General features: G+C 37.8%; 1 protein-coding gene across 2 annotated transcripts in view; it reads right to left on the bottom strand.

Annotated features, from left to right (window-relative positions):
• TRIP12 (thyroid hormone receptor interactor 12) overlaps positions 1–26656 on the bottom strand; it is a 153236-nt gene that overhangs the window by 75875 nt on the left and 50705 nt on the right. Inside the window, exons 3-4 of one of the 2 annotated variants that reach the window (XM_011969149.1) lie at positions 16809–16934; positions 15181–15983 (exon numbers count right to left, since the gene is read on the bottom strand). The exons of the other annotated variant lie outside the window; for it this stretch is intronic. Coding sequence (XP_011824539.1) covers positions 15181–15983; positions 16809–16934 — 929 coding nt within the window. The remainder of the gene's footprint in view (positions 1–15180; positions 15984–16808; positions 16935–26656) is intronic. 2 annotated transcript variants of the gene reach the window in all.

Here is a 26656-nt window from a genome sequence, read left to right on the forward strand (position 1 = left end):
CAAGGCGTATTTAAATAGGAGAGGACACAGTTAAGTGTAAACCTACTGAACACCAATTAAAACACATATACATAGGTACACACACACTCACACACACTCTCCTCTTTCCCAGGCTCTGTGATGCAGCAAAACTACATTCATCATTACCTTTATGATGCCACTCAACAAGAATGTCACTGGTCAGATTAATATACTCTTATCCCCAAAAGTTTTGTGTAATGAAGTTAGGCATAAATGTAGGTGTACTCTTTTCCTCAAAATTCTTCACCTTATTATACTGGTATACGAATATATTCCCTTGTTCCTATAATCTTTAAACTTCTGGATAAAGATGAAACTGGCAGTTAGTATTGTCTGCCTAAAAATCCTAATTGTTCTGTTCTTCAATACAGACGTATCTATAAAACAAACAAAAACAGGCTGAGCATGGTGGCTCATGTCTGTAATCCCAGCACTTTGGAAGGCCAAGGCCGGAGGATCACTTGAGGCCTAAGAGTTCGAGACCAGCCTGGGCAACGCAGATCTTGTCTTCACAAGAAAACCAAACCAAAACAGCAAACAAAAAACACAGGCTGGATATTGTGGCTCATGCCTGCAATCCCAGCAATTTGGGAGGCTGAGGCTGGAGGAATGGGTGAGCCCAGGAGTTTGAGACCAGTATCAACAACACTGTAAGACCCTGTGTCTCTACAAAAAATAAATAAACAAAAATAAATTAGCTGGGCATGGTGATGCATGTCTATAGTTCCAGCGACTTAGGAAGCTGACGCGGGAGGATCCTTTAAGCCCAGGAGTCCAAGGCCACAGATCGCACCACTGCACTCCAGCCTGGGTGACAAAGCAAGACCTTGTGAAAGAAAAGGAAGAAAATGAAGGGACGGAGGAAAATAAAGAAAAAAAAAGAACATGTATTCCTAATTTAAAAAAAAAACCTGATTTATTCAAAGTTCAAGGTTTCAGTCTTTCAAAGCAGCAGCAATTTGCAAGGTTTGGCTTTTGAAATGTGATATAATTAAAACTGTATGTATCCAGTTGCAAGCTTTGAATTTTTAAAACAATATTGTAAGAGAATCAGATTGAGAAGTGACAGTGACCTTAGATATTTTACTTACTGGACTCTTACGTAAGAATAGTTAAGATGCTTTGGGGTACTTCCTACTTACATGATTTACTTTCCTTGTCTACTTGAAATTTTATAAATTTTAAAATGTATTTCTCATTACATTAGACTATTACTAAATGACTCCAATCTCATCATTTTGCAGGAGAAATGAGCTCAAGTAATATGTCTGCCTACTTAAAAGGAGTCACCAAAGGTAGGTCACTACCAATACTGGAATGGCTTTTACTCTGAGTTATGTTACGTTACTTAATAATTAGAAATAGACAACTGAATAATAAATATTCGCTGTCATGTTTTTATGCTATCTTCCATTCTTACATGATCTATGTTAAAGGCATGTTAATCTTTCATATGGTAATCTGACATACACATATCAGACCTATTACACAGTCCCACTATGAAAATATAGTCTCCCCCACCAAGATGAAGTATTCTAACAATCAAATAAGTAAACTTTCCAGCTTCTTTAAGATTCCTTCTGTTATATAAGAAGTCAAAGCAAACATCAATATCAATATATTTGATAAGGCTATATAAAAATCAGGCAGGGATGAAGAGGTGAGGGAAGTTGATTTAAGATCTTCATTTCATAAATAATTATTCCATTCAAATAATTAGTGTTATCTTCCAACTTACATATGCATTTTAAAGTGACTTTAGAAGATCAAGTACACATACCTATTTTTAATGTACAGAAACTTTTTCTTAGCGCACTGCTTATTTATTTTTAAAGTTCTCTGGAGAGCTATCTCCTACCTCTTCTTCATGTGGTACCACTGGAAATGTCTTTTCCAACACATTCCTACCACTACACAAGAGGGTCAAACACCAATCCTCACCATCATCCCCCTTTTCTCTCCTCCAGCATACTGATTCATTCAAGGACAGGTATGTAACCCAAGGAAATCAGCGACTTCCTTAAATGTTGATATATAAAATGAATAGATATAATCCTCTTTTATTGTAAAGCGAGAGTCTCAGGGAGGTCACAAGATGTGAGACTGTCAGTGCTATCTTCATATGGCCTCCGGATCCAGCCAAGCCTGAAGCTAGGCATTCTCTTGGCTTTACCTATCATGTGAACGGATTTGCATTTCCATTTAATTTTGATTGAATATCCACCATTAATCCCAAAATTCAGACCATAAGTCATTATTAGCATTTTTAGTCTAGAGCAGGTGTTGACAAACAGCAGCCTGTGGGACAAATTTGACTGGCAAACTGAGCCTCTCAAGCTATGAATGGTTTATACATTCCAGAGTCATAATAAGTGAAGAAGAATATGTGGCAAAGATTGTATGTGGTCAGCAAGGCCTAAAATAGTTACTATATGGCCATTTGAAGGAAATGGTTACTGACCCAGACTTTGAGGGGAAAAAAAAAAAACCACCTAAGAATTCACCCAGATTTCAAAAACTAGTTAAAACTCTCCAGAACAAAATAAATAAAACCTCTTTATATTGTAAAAGAATATAGTATACAAATTAATATCTTAAACAAGGGTAGATATCAAAAAAATTGCTACAAGTAATTTACATTTACAGGCATAACAGGGCATGACTCTGATAGATCTTTAAAACACAAATGCCTGGCCGGGTGCAGCGGCTCACATCTGTAAGCCCAGCAGTTCAGAATGCAGAGGCAGGAGGACTGCTGGAGGCCGGGAGTTTCAGACCAGCCTGGGCAGCATAGTTTCTACAAAAAACTAAGAAAAAAAGAAAAAAAATTAGCTGGGTGTGGTCACACAAGCCTATAGTCCCAGCTGCTCAGAAAGCGGAGGAAGAAGGATTGCTTGAGCAGTGAGCTTGATCACACCACTGCGTTCCAGCCTGGGTGACATATCCAGACCCTGTCTCTTTTTTTTCTTTTTTTTTTAAAAAAGGTGGTTATTTTCTTGAGACGGAATTTACTCATGGAAAGATGCTGTGGACATCACTGAAATGACTAGAAAGGATTTAAAATATACATAAACTTAGTGATAAAGCAACAGCAGCAGCAGGGTTGGAAAAAAATTGACTCCAATTCTCAAAGAAGTTCTACTATAGATAAACTGCTATCAAACAGTATCCCATGCTCTATTGAAATCTTTCGTGGAAGCAGAAGTCAATCAACGATACAAACTTCATTGTTTTGAAACTGCCACAATCACACCAACTTTCAGCAACCACCACCCTGGTCAGTCAGCATCTATCAACACTGAGACAAGACCATCCACCAGCAAAAAGATTATGACTCGCTAAGACTCAGATGATCATTAGCAATTTTTAGCAATAAAGCATTTTTAACTAAGCCATGTACATTTTTTTTTTGACACAATGTTATTGCATGCTTACCAGATTACAGTATAGTGTAAGTACAACTTTTATGTGCATTGGGAAACAAAAAAATTCATGGAACTCACTTTACTGTGATTTTAATTTTATTGTGGTGGCTGGGAACAGAGTGCATAACATCTCCAAGGTATGCCCATGTAACTATATTAACAGTTACTTTGGTAAAAATAAATTCAAAAAATGAAAAGTAATCTATGAGGTTATAAAAAGGAATCACAGACTTTTATTTTAAAATAACTCAGTAATAAGACAGATTTTGCAGATGAGATAAATCCCAAATGCAATTTTTAAAGCAAATTTTTATTTCCTAGTCAATGCACAGCCATTTCATGCACTGATTTGTCAATATGAATTACAAATATTGGAACTGTCCAAAGATATTCATCTAAGCATTATTTATAATAAGGAGAAACTAGAAAGGAGCTAGATGCCCAATAATAGGGAATAGTTAAATAAAACAGTATGGTAATTAAAATTGCAAGAAAACAGTTATTATTTAATGAGGATGTGAACACTTTGGCACTTTTACACGGCTGGTGGGAATTAAATTCATATATTTCTGAGTGCAATTTCAAAATATATGTCAATATCTAAAAATAACCAGTGACTTAACAAGGAAATAGTTGTGTAAATTACAAAGCTATACTTAATTAGGGTACATCCATATCTAGCCATCACAAATGATGTAATTTATAGTTATTTGAAAGGAAACCAGTCTACTACAAAGTGTTTAGACAAATAATGCACTTTTGTTTCTCCACAACTATTACCTTGTTCTGTCATTCCAAAGATGAAATTTAATGTACATCAAATGTATATTTTAGAGAGCCTGGCACATAACAGGCACTTAAAAAGTAATGCCTACTGTCATGTACAGCGAGATCATACTTTTGCATATGCCTAGCGAAGTGTCTCCCTTCTGGGTAAAGACAGAAGATTTAACACACATGCACTCACTTCTGTCTCCACATGAAATGCCACTAATACTCACTTCTGTCTCCACATGAAATGCCACTAATACAGCATTAAAACAATCTGAGACATAAATCTACAAGGATGAGAAGAATGGAGGACACTATCATTACAATACAATTTTAGGAGATGAAAACCAGAAATGCCAGGCTAAATGTACTGGGAAGTCCAGAAAACTGAAAGAAGAAAGCTGAGATTAACTACCAATTAAACTGACTCCAGAGAAGCCCAAAAAGGCTCAGGATCTGATGATGCCAGATACCTCTAGGGCAGCATTGGGATTAAAACTGAAGATTGGCTGATAGGTTGCTTACAAGGCATCAGATCCCCAGATCCCCTCCCACACTTGTACAGCTGGGTAACCATTCCTCTCCTGGTTCCAGCAAAAAACAAGACCTTTATTCTTTAAGTGTTGCGGGAAGTCAGGGACCCCGAACGGAGGGACCGGCTGAAGCCATGCCAGAAGAACATAAATTGTGAAGATTTCATGGACACTTATCACTTCCCCAATCAATACCCTTGTGATTTTCTATGCCGGTCTTTACTTTAATCTCTTAATCCCATCATTTCGAAAGCTGAGGAGGATGTTTGTCGCCTCAGGACCCTGTGGTGATTGCGTTAACTGCACAAATTGTTTGTAGAGCATGTGTGTTTGAACAATATGAAATCTGGGCACCTTGAAAAAAGAACAGGATAACAGCTGTGTTCAGGGAACAAGGGAGATAAGACTTTAAACTCTGACTGCCGGTGAGCCGGATGGAACAGAGCCATATTTCTCTTCTTTCAAAAGGAAATAGGAGAAATATCGCTGAATTCTTTTTCTCAGCAAGGAACATCCCTGAGAAAGAGATTGCGCCCTGAGGGTAGGTCTATAAACGGCCCCTTTGGAGGTCGCAGCAGAAGCCGAAAGGATGAAATAAGCCCTGGTCTCCTGTAGTGCTCCCAGGCTTATTAGGACGAGGAAATTCCAGCCTAATAAATTTTGGTCAGACAGGTTGGCTGCTCTCAAACCATGTCTCCTGATAAGACGTTATCAATGACAACACGTGTCCGAAACTTCATCAGCAATTTTAATTTTGCCCCATCCTGTGGTCCTGTGATCTTGCGCAGCCTGCCTCCACTTGCTTTGTGATATTTTATTACCTTGTGAAGCATGTGATCTCTGTGACCCACACCCTATTCATACACTCTGTCCCCTTTTGAAAATCGCTAATAAAAACTTGCTGGTTTTATTTCTCGGGGAGTATCACGGAACTTGCCAACATGTGATGTCTCCCCTGGACGCCCAGCTTTAAAATTTCTCTCTTTTGTACTCTTTCCCTTTATTTCTCAAACCAGCCGAGACGCTGAGGGAAACAGAAAAGAACCCACGTTAACTATTGGGGGCGGGTTCCCCAATAGGAAGTATAGAATATAGAAATCCTTGACTAAAGTACACAGTACAAATAGGTACACTATACCAAAAATAAGAGGGAGAGAAGGGAATCGAGTACAGACATACTGTCTGACAATATACATTATCCTGCCTCCGTCTGAGGCCTCTTCTCCCACTCGGCCCCCAGAACTCAGGAACTTAAGGTTTCACCTTAAGGCAGGAGTTTGAAACAATCTTCTCTGTGGCATTTTACCAGCTAAAGGAAAAAAGATCTAAAAATAATGATAAGAGGAAGTTTACAACAAAATGACCCAACCAATCACTAAACAATGAATCTCGGTCAAACCTCACTTATGTACTCAGGGCTTACAAAAGAGACTTTTGGTCTCGAATTATACTTGAGTATGAGGAGACAACCAGGAATTACCAGAATTACCAGAATATGAGGAAAGTTCCTAGCATGAAAGACAAAAACCAATCCAAAATTCAGGCCCCACACACACACAAAAAATACTTGAGATCACACAGGCAAAGAAAACTCACCATTAATGCCATCAAAAAAGAAATGCAATCATAAACCAAACACATGATTCTATACACAGGGAAATGAAAACAAAATCACCTCTTGGAAATAAAAGATGGCAAACATGGAGGAAAAAAGCAATTCAAGAGAAAAGTTGGAAGATGAAGTAGAAATCTACCAGAAACAGAACAAAAAAGGAAAGCAATGTCAAACAGTAAGATCAAGACCATTTAAGAGGACAAGCACTCAACAGAAAATCAAGAAAGAGAAAAGAAACAAGTACAGGGTAACCAACAGTCCAGTTTGCCTAGGACTATCCTGGTTTTAGAGCTGTAAGTCCTGACTCTTCAGAATGCCCCAGATCCAGAGAAAGAAAAACCAGCTGGTCACTCTATCAAGGAATAAATCAGAAATAGGAACAGTGCCAATATTGAAAGATGGAAGACACTATGTAATTCTTCAAAATTCTGAAGGAAAGTAATTCCCAACCCAGAACTCTATATTCGCCAATCTGTCAAGTAAGTATCCAGGTGGTATGATACGTTTTCAGACATCTAAATTTTGAAAAAATAAATTTTAAATTATTAAAATCTCATAAATACCTTTCCTTAGATTCAAGAAGAAATATTCCACCAAAATAAGAAACCAAGAAAGATGACATGAAATCTAGAAAAGGGAAACTAAAAAGACTGAAGCAAATCCCAAGGCTAAAGCAGTATAACCAGGCGCAATGAACAACCATCCAGAGGCCTCACTTCTTCAGGAAGATGAAGCAAATGCATGTAGACAGCTTGAGAAAAGATGATGACAATTAGTAAGGAGGGTGGAGTTTGAGTAAGTTCATGGGAAAGTACGGAAAACACAAAAAGGAATTTAAAATTCAGGAAAAGCAAAAATGTGTGAGAAAGGAAATGTTCCTACATGGCTCAGTGTGATATTTAGATGTTGATGATACAATAAACCCTGCGTGCTGATCATCACTGGGAAGACGGTAAGTACATAACAGTATGTGTTCAGTAGGTGAACGGGGTGGGGTAAGGTTAGAATGCAGGCTGGGCACGGTGGCTCAAGCCTGTAATCCCAGCACTTTGGGAGGCCGAGACGGGTGGATCACGAGGTCAGGAGATCGAGACCATCCTGGCTAACACGGTGAAACCCCGTCTCTACTAAGAAATAAAAAAAACTAGCCGGGCGAGGTGGCGGGCGCCTGTAGTCCCAGCTACTCGGGAGGCTGAGGCCGGAGAATGGCGTGAACCCGGGAGGCGGAGCTTGCAGTGAGCTGAGATCTGGCCACTGCACTCCAGCCTGGGCTACAGAGCGAGACTCCGTCTCAGAAAAAAAAAAAAAAAAAAAAAAAAGGTTAGAATGCAAAATCTTCATTTTCCACAAGGGGAAACAACAGGGATCAAAGAGTTGGGGGTGGGGGGAGAAGAATCAACAAAGAGACATATAAAAGCACATAATCTAGACATTAAAACATCAAAATAATCAGCTATAGAAAAGTGCACAGTGGCAGAAAAACTGCTTTAAAAAAAATAAATAATAGATCTGGCCAGGCATAGTGGCTCATGCCTATAATCCAAGCACTTTGGGAGGCCTAGATAGGAGGACTGCTTGAGTCCAGGAGTTTGAGACGAGCCTAAGCAACATAGCGAGACTTCATCTCTACAAGAAAAAATCTTTTTTAAAAAATTAGCCGGGTATCGTGGCATGTGCCTGTGGTCCCAGCTACCCGGGGTGCTGAGGTGGGAAGACTGCTTGAATCTTTCGAGATCAAGGCTGCAGTAAGCTATGATTATCTTCTTGAAGAAGAAAAAAAAATATCTTATATAACTCTTTCACTTTACACTGCAAATAAGTAGTGATAAATATAAAGTGAAAAATTTTGGCATGATACACACCAAAAAAAAAAAAAAAAAGGTAGCCCTTGGTGAATGAAATTAAAAGTGATTTTATATTTTTCTTCTTTGTATATTTTGGTACTTTCTGGATTATTTTTAACTAACATATCAGAATCAGAGTGTGAAAACCATTCCAGAATACAGGTAAGAACATAAAGGGCAATTACTAATGTAAGCTGAGTAAAACATAATTTGGCTAATTTAATTCTTATTTTGACCTTGTATACAAAAATATATAACATGATCATTTATAATTTTCAAACAACATAATACGAAGCAAAGCCTTCTTAACAAAGAAGTCAGTGCTGTATTTACCATTAAATGATCTCTTTTTTAAATCTGGCAACTTCTTTTTAAAGTTTTTTTAAAGCCTCAAAAACACTAGGATTATTTGTTAGTAATTTTTCAAAGCAGTCACATATTGGAACTTGTAACTTTTAGGTTGCTAAATTACTTCAATAGCTGCCTTGTAAGATGGAAAACTGACACTCAAAACCCTTTTCCTTTTAGGCTCCCTGCCCAACTCTTCACGTATCTAACTTAAATTCGTCTCTCCTGCTCAACTCATTCTTATTTCCTCCCTCCATGCGCAAAGCACTATGTCTTCCTCATCTAATCAGAATCTCCTTTCTAGAATTTGGCTTTTGCCTGGTTCTTCTCTAGGTCTGATAAAAACCACAAGCTATATGCAAGTCATCAGGAGAATATGAAACGCAAAACAAAAGCAAGCTGTTAACTCCTGCTATGTTATTAATAATGTGCACATGACGCCCACTTTAAATAACAGAGTAAAGTAGATCTTCAATAGAAACATCAGTCTGGAAATAGAAGTTTTTCTATAAACAGGTTCCATAATTACTCAGATTTTGATCACCAATTGTTTCCTGTAATTCTATACCATCATCATCTACTCACTTTGAAATTATTGCAAAATTTTTTAAAAAATCATTAAAAATTGTTACATAACATTCTTCTTTCTGGGGTACTCTGGAGACTTTTACCAAGTAACACAGAATGACCTTTGTCTCAGAGCTGTTTTGATGAGATACAGCCAGCAAGCAGCAACGCTTCAGGAAGTCTATCACTAAAGCAGTGGTTTCACTAGATCTTCTGCCAGCTCTAGTGCCCTCGCCGGGAACTTGTTCATTGGCCTACCAACAATTGACTAAGTAGCACAATAACAAGGTCTTCCTGTTTAAGCTTCCTCACTAAATGTATTATATCATTTCCTGAGTGTATTCCATGAACCACTGCTGGTTCCCAAATAATAGTTGGTCAAATTAATTTGCAAATTATTGGGTTAAGAAGTTACTGCAAGTCTTTCCACAGCTTACAATATATTCCTGCTTATCTAGAATCTCCTTGAATAATACTTGAACATGGGGAACGGTTCTTCCACAAAGCATCTTAAAAATACTGTTGTTCCTACAATTTTTAAACCATTTCCTTTACTATGAAGCTCTCCTACTGACCAATTATGTCTTAGAATAACTCTTTACCTGAGGAAACACATCACATTCAAACTAATAGGTTCAATTCTTAAAAACTGGAAGAAAACAAAGGATATCCAAAATAAAATAAAATAACCTACCCAATATGAAATTTCTCACAATGGTCTACTCTATTTTTAATATAATTTTTAGATTTTTATTCTACTAAGATTTGTATTAATCAGAAGCCCATCTCTCAACTTCCATCTACCCACTGAATCTAATTCTGGCCTCTGGATTAATGTTAAAACAAAAAACCCTGATACATACAAAAGCCCTTTAAATATGTGACCTGGCCAGGCGAGGCAGCCAGATCACCTGAGGTCAGGAGGTCAAGACCAGCCTGGCCAATATGGCAAAACCCCGTCTCTACTATAAATACAAAAATTAGCCAGGTGTGGTGGCAGGCACCTGTGAATCCCAGTTACTTGGAAGGCTGAGACACGAGAATCACTTGAACCCAGGAGGGGGAGGTTGCAGTGAGACTAGATCACACCACTGCACTCCAGACTTGGGCGACAAGAATGAGACTCTGACTCAAAAAAATGAAATAAATACGTACATACATGACCATAACTCGTACTTCAACATTACATGGTACATTACAACATGTTGCTGCATTCTATGGCACTTTAGATTTTCAAAGTTGTTTTCACATATAATCTTTCATTTATGCTTCGCAAGGAGGAATCTTATTATTTTGCAAATAAGATTAGGAATAAGGTTGGCATCATAACTACAGCTGAATGATTTGCCCAACCTCACAATGAGGAGATAATATTTTTTAAAGCAATGTACATGCATTAATATTGACATTTTTGTTTTCATTTATGTTGATGTATCCATTTATACAGGTTACATTTTTCTTTATATATAAAATTATGCAATTTTATTTGTATATATATTCCTAGTTTTGACTTTCTTTTATAAATTTAAGGGGTACAAGTGCAGTTTCGTTATATGGATATATTGCTTACTGGCAAAGTCTGGACTTTTGGTATTAACCATCATCCAAATAATGTATATTACAGCCATGAGGTAATTTCTCATCCTTCGTCTCCTTCCCTGTCTATGGCCACGTGAACACATTATTTAGTTCCAACTTACAAATGACAACATGTGGTATTCGATTTTCAGGAGATAAAAAAACTCTAAGTCTGGTGTTCCAAATGTAACAGCTACCTTAAAATTGACCAATGGCCAGGACTTACTGATCCCCCATTCTCAAAATGCTTTGAATATGTTTTCTGCCTTAAGATATTCACTTTCAGTTGTACACCCTAAATTTTGTGATGCATCCTGTACACTAAGCACTATGCTAAGTCTTCTAATGTTTTCATTTATTCCTCAAATAGCTATTATGCCCATTTTACAAAGAAAAAGTTACAAACTTTCCCACAGTTACCAGCTGAGAAAATGGCAGAACTAAGATTTGAATCCGACATTTTTGGCTCTACTCCTCAAAATACCATTACTTGAAACCCAGAGACAATCATAAAATACCACATTTTGCCCCTATATCCTTAAGAAACGTTACCTGCCAATTAATTCTACTGTAAACTCTTTCCTGAAGTGACACATTTAATCATGCCTAAAATGCACAATGCCTTGTTTTGACTTCAAGAAACCTTCCCAGACTGAGCTTGCCCCATCTGTTCGCCCCTATGCATTCTCTTCTCAAGGCCAATTTTTGGGATCAAATGGCCTGGGTGTTAACTCGGCTTTATCATTTCTTAGTTCTGTGACCCTAGACAGATAATTTGACTAATGATCCAGAGTTTCCTCACCTGTAACCTGGGAATAAAAATACCTGCCACACAAAGGCTGGGGGCAGTGGCTCATGCCTGTAATCCCAGCATTCTGGGAAGCCGCGGGGGGGTGGATCACTTGAGGTCAGGCATTCAAGACCAGCCTGGTCAACATGGTGAAACCCCATCTCCATACTAAAAACACAAAAAGTTAGCCGGGCGTGGTGGCACATGCCTATAATCCCAGTTACTTGGGAGCCTGAGATAGGAGAATCACTTGAACCCAGCAGGCAGAAACTGCAGTAAGCTGAGATTGTGCCACTGCATTCCAGCCTGGGCAACACAGGAAGACTCCATCTTAAAACAAACAAACAAACAAAAACAAAAAACAACAACTTGCTACACAAGACCGATGAGGAACAAATAAGATGACTCACGTAAGGTATTCAGAACAACTGTCAGGCACTTAAAAGCACAGTAAATATATGCTACTTTGTTTTGAAATGTTTTCATGTATTTGAAAACCAGCAAATACATAGCGAATGATATGGTATGAATCCTTGGGTTCACATAGTATTCACCTCTAAATTTAATCAATACTACCAATGAACGACCAAATAAAGTTTCACTTCCTCTAGTCTTAGTTGTCTCCAAATGGCCCAATTATGTTACAACAGTAAAACACAGAAACATGGGTTAAGAAAAGAAAAAGAAAATGCTTCATTCAAGGTCATACATACCCCCATCTTCAAATCCTAACTCTGCCAAGTATGAGGTATACTACTCAGAGAAGTTACTTCATCTCCTCGGAATGCATTTCCTTGATAACTATCCTAGGCTGGGCATGGTGGCTCATGCCTGTAATCCCAGCACTTTGGAAGGCTGAGGTGGGCAGATCACCTGAGGTCAGGAGTTCGAGACCAGCCTGGTCAATATGGCGAAACCCTGTCTCTACTAAAAATACAAAACTTAGCCAAACACGGTGGCACGCGCCTCTAATCTCAGCTACTTGGGAGGCTGAGGCACGAGAATTGCTTGAATCTGGGAGGCAGAGGTTGCAGTGAGCCAACTGCAAGACTCTGTCTATGGGAAAAAAAATTTACAAAGTATCCTGAAGTACCATTTTTTTTTAAAAGAAAATGTAGCTGCATATGTAAAATACCTGGCACTTATTTTATGCTAAATAAACGCTGGTTCCATTCTCTTGTTTCAACAGCTTAGGCTACGATGAGAGATCAGAACTGGGATAGTGGCAGTGAAAATGGAAAAGTGATATAATAGTGACAATAGAACACACAGATACTGTGAAAGTAAATGAAATAATGGTGAAATGAGTTTTAAAATACTAAATTAGTTTGTGACTATGTGCTGAGCAGGCTTAATGGAATTATCTGGATTGGTTTTTATCAAACCAGCAGCATAATGACACTGAGTTGGGTTTTCTTTTAAAAATCATGTTAACAGACTATATAAAGAAAAGAAAGCTGATCTCTACAAAGGACCAAGGCCATGACACTCAAGTACAATCTGCTATTGCCTGGCCCTAGAACCCTCCTACATATAAGAGCTTTAAGACATGAGTTCTTCAAGTGAGGCACACTGGAAGGCAGAAGGAGGAGTGAATCCTAAACAGCTTGCTATAAACTCAACCTGGCCCACTGGCTATGAATATTACATAGCTACTACAATGGACAGACTGACAGACACAAAACACAGGGAGGAAAGGCAGTATAAAAGCTGACATAAATACCTCCAATTATCGATAAAGCCTTGGAAGGACAAATAGTTGGTTGTCCTTTTAACTTGGACCTTTTTTCCTTCTCACTTCAAGATACTGATCTAGCCTATCTCAATCCTTTAAACTTAAAACATTTTATATAGATGTACTGCATATTTAAAATACCAAAACAGAACAAAGTTCAATCTAAAAGATGTTACTTCACAATAACCTATCATACAGGTTAAACATAAAATTTTTTATTTAGTACCTACTATTAATAGTATTCTTGTCATTTTAGTTAATGTGTGAATCAATCAAAAGTAGTTTTACATTGCAGTGTTAAATTAAACAGAGCTAACAGCTCCGATTCAATATTAAGTTAGGCTGATTCAATATGAGCTATACTTTGACAAGAATGCTAGTAAACACTATATATAATCCTCTTAAGCCAAGAAAACATTATAGTCCTACCCAAATGTAGATCTAAAATCAATCAGAGAAGAACAGATGCTTAAAAGCAAGCTTCCTAATTAGGTATTATGAAAATTAAATACTTTTAAAAATTGTAGATAAGTGCTTTATTATCCTATTTGTCCTCTATAGATTTCTCGAATAGAAATAAGGAAAAAAGGCTGGGCACAGTGGCTCACGCCTATAATCCCAACACTTTGGGAGGCCGGGGCAGGTGGATCACTTGAGGTCAGGAGTTCGAGACCACCCTACCCAACATAGTGAAATTCCCTCTCTACAAAAATTAGCTGGGTGTGGTGGCGCACACTTGGTATCCCAGCTACTCAGGAGACTGAGACAGGAGAATTGCTTGAACCCAGGAGACGGAGGTTGCAATAAGCCAAGATCGCACCACTACTCCATACTGGGCAACAGAGCGAGACTCCGTCTCAAAAGAAAAAAAAAAAAAAAGAAGGAAAGAAAAGAAAAACACTAGCATTCCCCAGATGAGCAGTTGGCTCCCTGAAGAAGTCTTTTGGTAAACAGAGAGGGAGAAGAGTTCCTGGATATCTCCAAAACTGACTCATGAAGGAAAGCACATAACTCTATGTTTCTTCCACCTACTTGGTTTCTTTGCTTGAATGTATTCTCAAAACACAAATTCTTTCTACTCCACTGTAAACTTTAAGAGAGCAATATTCTTTCTCACTCACTTAGGACACAGAGTAGTGTATATAAGAGTAGTGAAACGTAAGTATTCATCTTTAGACAGAACTCTTTAAAGACCATGAGATATTACATATGAATAAGGTTTAATTTATATTGAGGTATATTTATTATAACAACATTTCATTGTATCTACACATCAAGAATATCTAATATAAAAAAATACGTATTTGGCCAGGCATGGTAGCTCACACGTGTAATCCCAACACTTTGGGAGGTCGAGGCAAGCAGATAACTTGAGGTCAGAAGTTTGAGACCAACCTGGCCAACACAGTGAAACCCCATCTCTACTAAAAATACAAAAATTACCCAAGCGTGATGTGCACACTTGTAATCCCAGTTACTCTGGAGGCCAAGGCAGGAGGATCGCTTGAGCCCAGGAGGTGGAAGTTGCAGTGAGCCAAGATTGCGCCACTGCACTCCAGCCTAGGCGACAGAGTGAGACTCCATCTAAAAAAGCATAGATAAATTTGATTTCCGATCATGGCAACTCATAACTAAAAACAACAACTCCTAACTAAATGATAATTCTGTATGTGGTATAGAAGAAAATCCAACTTTATGTCCCATCCTGATATTAGGAAATCGATGAAGTAGGAGATGCAGCGAGGACTAATAAAGATAGACACTAAAATGTGATGGTTTCGTAATAACAGGAAGGCAGTATTCCTTACCTGTCTCCATAAAACTAAATGTAGTAACAGTTATTACATGCTGTCATGTACTTAATTATATGGACAGTAATAAATCTAAGATTATCTAAGACAAACCAAGAGAAACGTTCTTTAATTAAAGAAAAAGACCTTTTTGTAAACTTACTTGCTAACTTGGCCTGTAATCCAGAAGGTCCAGGTTTTGATGTCTCTGACTTAGAAGACCCTGGAAGAGACAGTTTTGTTTTAGGAAGGCTAACTTTAGGGCTGAAACGAGCAGCCCAATCAAATTTTGAAGAGCCACCAGTTTTACTCTGTTCCTTTTCCCTGCTACTTCTTCTGGGGCTGGGACTGGATGCTGAACGGGAACGCCTGGCCTTGTTCTGATCTTTTCCTTGTTTCACTCTGGCACCTGGTGGTACAGTGGAGGAGGCCGAGGCTACAGCAGAAGACGAGGAGGAAGTAGAGGCAGCAGAAGAAGAATCAGTGATGGTGCTACACCCAGCTTTGGCTGAGGTGGCTGATTTTGAAGCCAGCTTGGTAGGTTTGGCAGATCTCTCTTCTGCACCAGTTGATTCCGACCCGGAGCCACTCTTTACACAAGAACTCTCTGTCCTTTTTCTTTTCTGACTCCGTGAACCGCCAGTGGCCCCACTCTTTCTGGTATGAGCCTTGCTTGTTGATGGTGATTGTGCAGACTTCAGTTGTTGCTCCTGGTCTAAATGTCTCTTCTTTGACTTACTATGTGGCTTATTTGTTTCTGAGGGAGATTCAGTATGCTGAAGTGCTTTTGGTTTTTTTGCAGAGCTAGGAGAATTGGTCCTGTTGTAGTCTGGACTAGCACTGCGTTTCACTCCTCGAGAATTGTCTTTCTTAGGCACCTGCCCCGTTTTTTGTCTTTCTGAAGTATTGGCTCTCTCTGGATCCTCTGGTTGTGGAACTATCACAGCAGATGATGAACTGCAGCTTCTAAGAGGTTAGATAAGAAAACAGTTAATACCAGCCTGTCATATTTACAACTGTCATATATAATGCTTTCAAAAAATAAAGAACGAGTATGTTCCTACTAAGTCCAGTATTAAACATAGGTTTTCAGATGGTTCAAATCTGTAAAACGAAACAAAAGAACAAAACAAAGGCAGATGTGACTTTGGATAGTAAAATATCTGATTAGAAGATAAGGGTGTTCTTTAGCCCAAAGATTACTGACACTAACACTCCTAATCACAAAACAAGAGTTAAGATTACAAGAAAAACAACACTTAATTGTTCAGTACCAGAGGAAGCCAGAATATTGATGCCTTATTCACAAACAAAACTGCTTTGTCAAAGCTTAGAAGAAATAAGCATTAACATACATACTTTCAAAATGAAGGTTAGAGGTTTTTATACTGTAGTACTATCAAATCTTCAGTTAACATTGCTTTCCAAAGACTCTTACCAATTAGATCTTAAGAATCACTGACCTAAACCTAAATTATGGCTCTGACAATAAAAACTTAAAAAAAAAAAAATTTAAAATAAAAAGAAATAAAATAAGGCCATAATGGTTTGTTAAGCAAAGGGGGAATCTTATATCCAAACAAAAATATCATTTTATCATTGACAAACTCATTGTCTAGGGTATACTGCACTAATCACTGCAAAGGTGATAAACTGTCAATCCTAAAAGTTAGAGAATAATGAAAATATGTATCATAACGTTTTAGAATAACCTCAAGTTTTTAATATTAAGCAATGATTTGAATGCAAATAATTCTGCCTTGAAAATGTATAAGCAACATGAAGATTTACCTTTTAGAAAGGTGTCCCCTTGACAGTTCAGAAGTAGTATTAGACTGCACTTTGGGTGCCTTAGAATTAGATTTTCTACTCTCAGGAGGGCTATATCCCTTATGTTTTGCCTGCCCTAAATGTGACCTGTCAGCAGAAAATCAAAACAGAAATCTATCAGGAAACTGAGATGCAAATACAATACTGAAAGTGAAGTATTTTTATATATTTTTAAAGCTTCCCACAATTCATTGTTGACCCTACCCGTTTTCCAAATATTTAAATTTTAATTATTACTCTACCAAATAATCTGGCAAAAAGAAGTTGCCTCTTAGAACCAACCCCCCTCCCCAATACCAGAGAGTTTATTATCACCAGCAGTCATAATTGCACAGAGTTGTTATGGTTGCTTAAGCAGTAACACATTTTTCAGCAATTTTAGTGCAGATATTCAAATATGCTACATTTTAACAAAAAGTAAATTTAGACTTTAGATCTAAATACTACTTTTAATACATAATGTGACTGTAACGGCTTTAAAAGCTTACGGAAAAGACAATTGATGATTCCCACACTGATACTGATTTCCAATTCGTACATTAAAATTCAGGTAAACACAGTAAATGCAGAGACAGGAAAACCAATTCTCAAACTGATTTTATACAGAAAATCATTTCAAGCACTAAACAATAAACCAACCTACATGAAATCAACATAGTGATACTTGCTAAAACTTTAAAGTACTTGTCAACAGAAAGAACACAAAAAAGTCCTGGAGAAATATGGAATTTACCACAAAAGTTCCAAAACACATTCAAATAATTCCATGATTGATATGGTACATCATATTTACAACAAATCAAATCCTTATGCCAGCACGGTTCTAAAAGCAAGTTTGAGGAACATGAAAAAACTGTTTTCAGTTAGATTATTTTTTAGACCTTGGGGAATGGTTACATGAGATTTACATAAGCAATAAAAAACAAACATACGTTTATATCCAGAAAACTGCTGTCATTCAGGTGAGATATTAATGTAATAAATGCAATTTATGTAATTCATAGCTGATGTCCACCTTCCACATAAGAGCATATACTAATGAAAATTTAGAAAAAAGTTTCATTAATACCAAATTTACTTGTTAAAAAAAGTTTAAGGCTTTTATTCCAAACACCATCTCAAAAGAACTTAGAAATGAGTCACTAAAAACATCACAAAATAATTCTAACTCAATCTTTAAGGATGCCATAAATTTCTTAAGATATCATACAAGTACAACCATCTGTTCCAAAAGAGGACCTAAGGTTTCTCTTTTCTGTATCATTCCTTCTTCCATCTTTCCAGAATTCATGAAAAGAGTCTTAAAAGAAGGTAAGAAATTAGCTTCTTAAGAAAGGAAATAGTTCCTGGATCCCTCCTATCATTTTTATTTTCAAGGTTCTAATGTGAAAGTAATAGTACTTTCTAAAGACTTATTAAAATAGACGAATTTCTTAAAAAAAAATTCTAGGTGAGCCTTTCAAGTGTATTAGTCTTCACTTTTAGTAATGAAGGGACACATATACTTCAAGAAGCATATTTTCTAAAGTTGTAGCTAAGCTGAACTTCGTAAGTTTTTTTTATACATTGTGTTTTTGTTGTTGTTGCTGTTTTATTTTTTTATTTTTTGGTGTTTCAGAAAGGGTCTTGCTCTGTCACTGAGGCTGGATCACGTGATTTTCCTGCCTCATATACATTGGGATTAATTTTAGTTTTTCCTATTCTCCCATTGCGGACTAAAATTTTGCTTAACCAATGAGTTTCTTATTAGATTTAATTTCTAAGAGTTGCTTTTGTTTTTGTTATATTTCTACCAACAGATCTCAGAGTTCAACTCTTTTTTCTTCAGAAATGAGACTATTTTTGAAAGCATTCCATAGTTATTCTAAAAAGGTATAACATTCTGTTTTTTGGGTATGGAATTTAACAGCTACAGGAAATATAAATTATGTCATTCAGGTCCTCCACATTCTTATTTTCTTAAAGATTGTTGCAGACTGCTGTTTTAATTAAAACACGTTTTCTACTTTATTTCATTTTATAATTTAAAATATACCTTGTTGCATTCCTTGATAATTAAACAACTCATTTTAAAAGAAAACTACATACATTCAAAGCTAGACAACTTTGTGAAAAATAAATGCGCAAAACAATTAAAAATTCAGATTCATTCCATTTGTCATCAGAAACTGGCCCATATGAAACTAAAGGTGAGGGCTGGGGCAGCAGCCCTCCTCTAACTCAAATAAATTGCCCTGTTGACTTGTATACAGCTTACGTCAGATCCACCTAATGATACTCCTGTGTTATTTCTCATGCCCTTACTAATACCTTCAACGAACTTAAGAACTTAGCAGGTAAACTCTCTATATTATACCACAAAAGAGTAAACAGTATCCAAATCATTTAGAAAACCAAGGCTCACAAAACTGGTTTAAATTCAACAATGCCCAGCCGGGCACGGTGGCTTACGCCTGTAATCCCAGTACTTTGGGAGGAAGAGGCGGGTGGATCATGAGGTCAGGAGTTCAAGACCAGCCTGGCCAAGACAGTGAAACTCGGTCTCTAATAAAAACAACAAAAATTAGCTGGGCATGGTGGCATGTGCCTGTAGTCTCAGCTACCTGGGAGGCTGAGGCAGAAGAATCGCTTGAACCCGGGAGGCAGAGGTTGCAGTGAGAAGCGATTGTGTCACTGCACTGCAGCCTGGGCGACAGGGCGAGACTCGTCTCAAAAAATAAAATAAAATAAAATAAAATCAACCATGCCCACACTGATCTTACCTAAAATTATTTTAAAGTGTGATATTCTCACTGAGGACTGTTTAAAAAGTATATTTTAAACATATAAAATATTGATCTTTAACTGTCCCTTCTGCCTATCTGTTTAGCCTATGGGACTTAATACATTTTCCATAAAGAAGGGTAAATATTTTCAGCTTCCTGGGCAATACTGTATGTCAAAAAAACAGGTACAGAAAATTCTCAAACAAACAAGCATGGTGGCTATACTTCAATCAAAATTTTATTTACAGAAACAGGCAGTGAGCCAGATTCGGCCCATGCGCTATAGTTTCCAACCCTGGCTAACAAGGAATAGACAACCAGATGGTACCACGAAGTGACAATATGGGGCCTCCCAAAATGAAGCTCTATTTTATTATGTCCACTTATAAATTATTAATGCTCAAAAATGCTGCAAAGTAAATCTGCATAAAATAATGATGTCCAATCTGGAATAGCCAATTAGAACATCACAGTATTCAGAGGCAAAAGAGCCTTGGATGCCTCCTTTGAGCTCATTTTACCACCTCTCTAATTTAGCAAGCCTTAATGCTCAACTTTAGTTTTTATTAAAAAGCATAATCTTTTTAAAACCTAGTAAAATTTATATCCACTATAAATAAAATTTGTAGAACAGTATAGTAAAATTCATGACAAACTCTTTTAAATAACACTAGAATGAAGCCATTTAGTAAATTATAGCCCAAAGATTTGGGTGAGTCAGAGTGTGTGTGTGTGTGTTTGTGCACGCGTACGCACGCGCACGCATGTGTTCAGGAGCTTCTATAACAACATATGGGTATTCCTGAAAAAAACCTCATGTCTCTGCAAAATTACGCACTAAAAATAACAGGGCTGTTATGTTAAAAATAAGATTGAGCCCAGAGCACACAAACCTATGTTATTTTGTAACGAGCGTCCCAACAAAAACATCACCAATTTTAATAAAAAATTAAATCTCCAACAAAATTTGCACCAATAAATCCACTTGAGACTTATTTTTGTATTTTCTCCTTTAAAGTGTAACTTTTTAAAGGCATTTTTTAAAAAGCTTCAAAATAATTAAAAATACAATTTTTCTCAGGCAGACTTTCCTGTTTGTTATCTTCTTTCTTTATAAACACAGGAGTAAATGGTTTTGAACTTCCTGAGACTGTTTTTGACAGTACAAAGTATGGTGGTTTTAGAAACCACCGGAATAGCTATTTCTTTCACTAAATTATTTCTGCCAGATTTGCAAGGTTGTGTGTGTGTGTGACGTCTTCATATATTACCAAATCTTCCTCTTTAATTGAAAGGTCTTTCCCCATTTTCAGTTTATACAGTAGCACTGTGGGAAAAACTGCTTATGAACCAACACTACTTCCACGTTATATTGACATCATTTCCCTATTTATCAAGTGTGTATGGGCCAATTCACATTAAAGAAACCAACATTGCAACAGAACAGACTATACTCAACTCCAGGTTATGTGCTTTCAAGATCATCTTGAAGTCTCAAATGCCTCTGAGTGTTAACTTTTAGGCACATAGTATTGACTGTACCCTTCCACCTACATTTGTACTGCTATTTAGTCAAATCCTTTACAGTAGTCCGCAGAATTAAAAACCATCTCTAGTCCAAAGGAGATCTAAAAGAGACCTAAACATTGTATCAAGAGCACAATATTGGGCCAGGTGTGGTGGCACATGCCTGTAATCCCAGCACTTTGGGAGGTTGAAAGCAGGTGGACTGCTTGAGCTCAGGAGTTCAAGACCAGCCTGGGCAACATGGCGAAACCCTGTCTCTACAAAAAACACAAAAATAAGCTGGGTGTAGAGGTACACACCTGTATTCCTAGCTACTCGGGAGACTGGGTGGAAGAACACTTGAACCTGGCAGGTCAAAGCTGCAGTGAGCCATGGTTGTGCCACTGCACTCCAGCCTGGGCAATAGAGTGAGATCCTCTCTCAATTTAAAAAAAAGAAAAAGAAAAAGAAAAAGAGCACAATGCTGTCTTAATGTTAGGAAAGATGAGGAAACTGGCTAGTTACAAGTAGCTAGTTAATTCCTATTACAGGTGTTAAATTGCCTGAATTTTTATGCTAGACATATTCACAGCTTATGGTATCTGACACATTCACAGCTTATATGATATGTATATATGTAATATACATGCACATATTACCACTTCTATTTGGTAATATATGCACGTAATATTACACAATATACATGCATATATTACCAAATATAAATGGATCGTGGGTTTAATTACAACTCTAAATTTGTGTATGTGTATACAGACACATTTTTATGCTTTTCTGCTCTAAACACACAATTATAACATTATCGTTTTGTCTTCTAAAAATTAGATATTTTCTTTCAAATGCTGGAAAATGCATGTTTTAAAAGAGCTATTGATTTTCAATAATTAATGGTGGAAAGTTAACTTTAAACCACTTTAAATAAATAACTCACTAATGTTCCCTGTAAAATGTACTGTTTTTCTATTTCTATTACAAAAAGAAACTTGAGTCATCTGATTAATGTTCCTATCTTTAGTTATAGTGAAACACTAGCCCAAATGATTCTATAATTCAGAGTAAAGCAATATTTCTAAACAGCAGAAGTACTGCCCCTAGGAAGCATTCTGGAAACATACACTAGGAAGCAGGGGTGCTATTCCCATTTAGCAGGTGTGGATTAGAGGTAAAGATGGGAAACATACGGAACAAAAAGACCCAACGAAGAACTGTCCCATGCCCAATATATTTCAAACAATCTTGGTAATATATGAAAACCTTATGAAAAACCCTGACAATGTGGCAGTGACATAGGTGAAAAACATGCTTCCAATTTCTCAGATTTGTTTTGCACAGTTCTTACATATTAAATTTTCCAGGAATGCAACAACAAACGATTATACTATTTTTTTCTTTTGGCAGTTTTACCAAGAGTCAGGCACCATTTTTAATGTCTTATGATGAAAATGCTGCTTATGGCATTTAAGTTTATTGTTGTAGCTGTCACACTCAGTGACTCCAAATACAGATGCACTATAATTTTGTGTCACTGTGTCCAAGCACTTACCTATTGAGATGTTATTTTTGTTATCAACTATTTTCCTTTTGTTTATCTTTGTAAAATGCTGAAACATTATATCAGTATTTCTAAACTGTGGGTAGACAGGTATTTTATTTCTTCATTTATTTGAAAATATTAAAAGAGCATAACATAAAGATATTTATATGATATACACTATAGACAGGGAGCATTGCCTCTGATAGACTTGAGAACCACTGTACTAACCTACTCCCTTCAAAAGATATTAGGTTTGCCACCAACAAATATACGCAAGTCACAATGGGGCATATAAATATAGGTAACAAATAGTCTAGTCCCTGTCCTCAAGAGGTCAGTCTCATAAAACAAAGTAATCTACCAGGTACTCTCCATAGACGTTTCCAACAAATACTTTTAGCAGGAGAATATAAGCTTTATAGGCCACACCATTTAAATCCGGCACTGAAGAATGAAAAGCTGAGGAAAAAAAGCTTTCCAGTCAAAAGCAAAATATAGGCAAAGGTAGAGGCAAGCAATTATAAAACCCATACAGTAACTGACAAATGATATATATTGCCCTGAACATGGAGATACATCAGAAAATATGGATGAAATGATATTCACCCCTATGCAATCCATTCATGTAACCAAAAACTACTTGCACCCCGAAAGCTACTGAAATTTTAAAAAGTATATATATATATAGGGTTTTTTTTGTTTTTTTGTTTTTTTGTTTTTTTTTAAGGATAAGCTATGGTCAGACAGGGAAAGTTTATTTTATTTTATTTTTTTTTTTGAGACAGTCTCACTCGGTCACCCACGCTGAAGTACAGTCGTGTGATCTCAGCTCACTGCAACCTCTGCCTCTTGAGTTCAAGAGATTCTCCTGTCTCAGCCACCTGAGCAGCTAAGACTACAGGTGCCTGCCACCATGCCCGGCTAATTTTTATATTTTTAGTAAAGATGGGATTTCACCATGTTGGCCAGGCTGGTCTCGAACTCCTGACCTCAAGTGATCCTCCTGCCTCAGCTTCCCAAAGTGCTGGGATTACAGGTATGAGCCACTGTGCCCAGCCAAAATAAATGTCTGAAGACTTTAGAGATAGTATGAGAAAAATGGAGGAAAGCACCACTATTAATCTTCTAAAAAGGAGCCTCTGCTTTCTTTTGCTCTCTGTATTACAAGAAAACAGCCTTCCAAATGTGATAGAAAAGCTTGCAGTTAGTATAAGAATCACTTGTATGTGTATTTTTAAGTGACAGTGAACCCTTTTAAGGAGGCATTCCAAGACTGGGAAAGCTTTTTAAAAGTGGTTTGGAGTATCAGAAGAATGAAAGCAAATCCGCATTGAAGGATATGAGACAATTTATAGCAGCTGACAATTTCTTATAGGTTTCCAGTATGCTTATGATGTGACTTTGACTCAATCCCAAACTTGATTAAAATAGGGCACAGTGCAAAGGAAATTACTAATAGAAAACATATAAACTATTACTTTGTAGGCCCCCCCCCAAAAATTTTTTTTTTTTTTTGAGACGGAGTCTCGCTCTGTCGCCCAGGCTGGAGTGCAGTGGCCGGATCTCAGCTCACTGCAAGCTCCGCCTCCTGGGTTCACGCCATTCTCCGGCCTCAGCCTCCCGAGTAGCTGGGACTACAGGCGCCCGCCACCTCGCCTGGCTAGTTTTTTTGTATTTTTTAGTAGAGATGGGGTTTCACCGGGTTAGCCAGGATGGTCTCGATCTCCTGACCTCGTGATACGCCCGTCTCGGCCTCCCAAAGTGCTGGGATTACAGGCTTGAGCCACTGCACCCGGCCCCCCCAAAAAATTTAACACGGGTACAATTAAGAATCAAATGTTTCTAACTTCCAACTACACAAAAGTAGCCTCTGCTTCTCCTTAGAACAAGGCAACCATGCCAATGTTGAACACAGCACCGTATTATCTTGTCTCCTGACCCCAAGGCCTGATGGGACAGGCTAGTTTCAGCATTACCAATGCAGCAGGCACACATGTCTCCACAGCTAAAACTCCAGGCTGCCTAATTAGAGCAGTAAGATTTACTATCACTGAAAAGAGCAAGTTACAAATTACCCAGCCAATTCTACCATAAATATTTTCTTTCATTCATTCATTCACTCATTCACTTATTTATTGAGACAGGGTCTCTAGTCGAGGCTGGACTGCAGTGGTGTAATCTTGGCTCACAGCAGCCTCGACTTCCTGAGCTCAGGTGATCCTCGCACCTCACCCTCCCAAGTAGCTGGGACTACAGACACTTACTACCACACCCGGCTAATTTATTGTATTTTTATTTCTTTCTTTCTTTTTTTTTTTTTTTTTTGAGAGGGAGTCTCGCTCTGCCGCCCAGACTGGAGTGCAGTGGCTGGATCTCAGCTCACTGCAAGCTCCGCCTCCCGGGTTTACGCCATTCTCCTGCCTCAGCCTCCAGAGTAGCTGGGACTACAGGCGCCCGCCAGCTCGCCCAGCTAGTTTTCTGTATTTTTTAGTAGAGATGGGGTTTCACCGTGTTAGCCAGGATGGTCTTGATCTTCTGACCTCGTGATCCGCCCGTCTCGGCCTCCCAAAGTGCTAGGATTACAGGCTTGAGCCACCGCGCCCGGCCTATTTTTAGTAGAGACAGGGTTTTGCCATTTTGCCCAGGCTGGTCTTGAACTCCTGGGCTCAAACGATCTGCCTGCTTCAGCCTCCCAAAGTACTGAGATTACTGGCGTGAGACACCACGCCCAACCAATTCTAGTATAAATACTTTTAACAAGGGGCTCAAATTCAGTCATAAGAGGCATTAAATTATTTCTGCATCACATTATGCCTCCCCATAACACTCTCCTCTTCCCAAACAAGCATCAGTTTGAACTTGCTTCTGACTGAACAAATGAGAGGATAAAAAAGAGACAGGAAAGAAAAAAGAATTAAAGAATGTAAAAGGAAGGCACTCACACTGGTTAAATAGAAGAATGAAGAAAACACACGGGACCAGTGGCCAAGGTTCACTAAGTAGGCTTTAGGGAAACAAACTATCATAGAGATGCAAATAAGAATGCAAAATAATGTATAAACATCCTATGATAGCCACATCTCAAGAATATTCTATTTTTCCTTTTTTCAGATGCCAAGGTAGGATGGTACTTGTCCAACCACTTGGAAGCACGTACAGTCATGTGACTTACTTCAGCCAAGGGAATGTGAATAGAAGTGAATCACTGCTAGGGGAAGTTCTGGAGAGTCAAGAGTACAGTTCACCATATTCTCCTACTTGACGACACATCAAGGTATCTGAGTATCTGAATGTGCAGACATGGGAGCAGAGCTGACTGCTGACCCGGACAGACAACTTTTTTAGTGGCTAGATTATAACTACTAATATGTAGGAGATGTTTTTTTCCTGTAGTATCATCTAGCCCACCTTGCTACATAGCCCATTTTAACTATGCTCTGTTTCAACCCTTCCTTACTCCAATCATGTTTTCATCATTTCAGGAAAAGAGAAAGTCACATTTCTATGCCCAGAAATTCCAAGGAAACAAATATCCTTTTCTAACCCATACTAGTAATTGTTGAACACCTACCACTTACCAGCAAATTAACATGACACACAAAAATTCAAAATAAAACCCAGACTGTGAAAGGAGTTAATAAGTCCACATGTCAAAGACAAATATAGTTGACATATACCACACCTGCTTTGCAACTGTTGCTTCAGCCTCAGAGCCCAGATCAATGAGGTCATCTCTAGAAATGTTTCTCATCTGACTCTAATAACAACCTGCATCCCCATTTCCTCTACCGAGCTGGGTTGCTTTCTGGGTTCTTTCCCTGAGAGGAAAAGAAAAACCCTACGCTACCCTCATTTCTATAACTACTATAGAGCATGGTGCTTACTAACGTGGTGTTCTACAAATGAATGAATACCATCTGACACTGATGTTGTGTTAAGGCAGAACTCTAAAATGCCAAAAGAGGCATTATTAAAATAACACATGC

Source organism: Mandrillus leucophaeus, unplaced genomic scaffold, assembly GCF_000951045.1.
Source record: "Mandrillus leucophaeus isolate KB7577 unplaced genomic scaffold, Mleu.le_1.0 Scaffold878, whole genome shotgun sequence".
Classification (NCBI taxonomy): Eukaryota; Metazoa; Chordata; class Mammalia; order Primates; family Cercopithecidae; genus Mandrillus; species Mandrillus leucophaeus.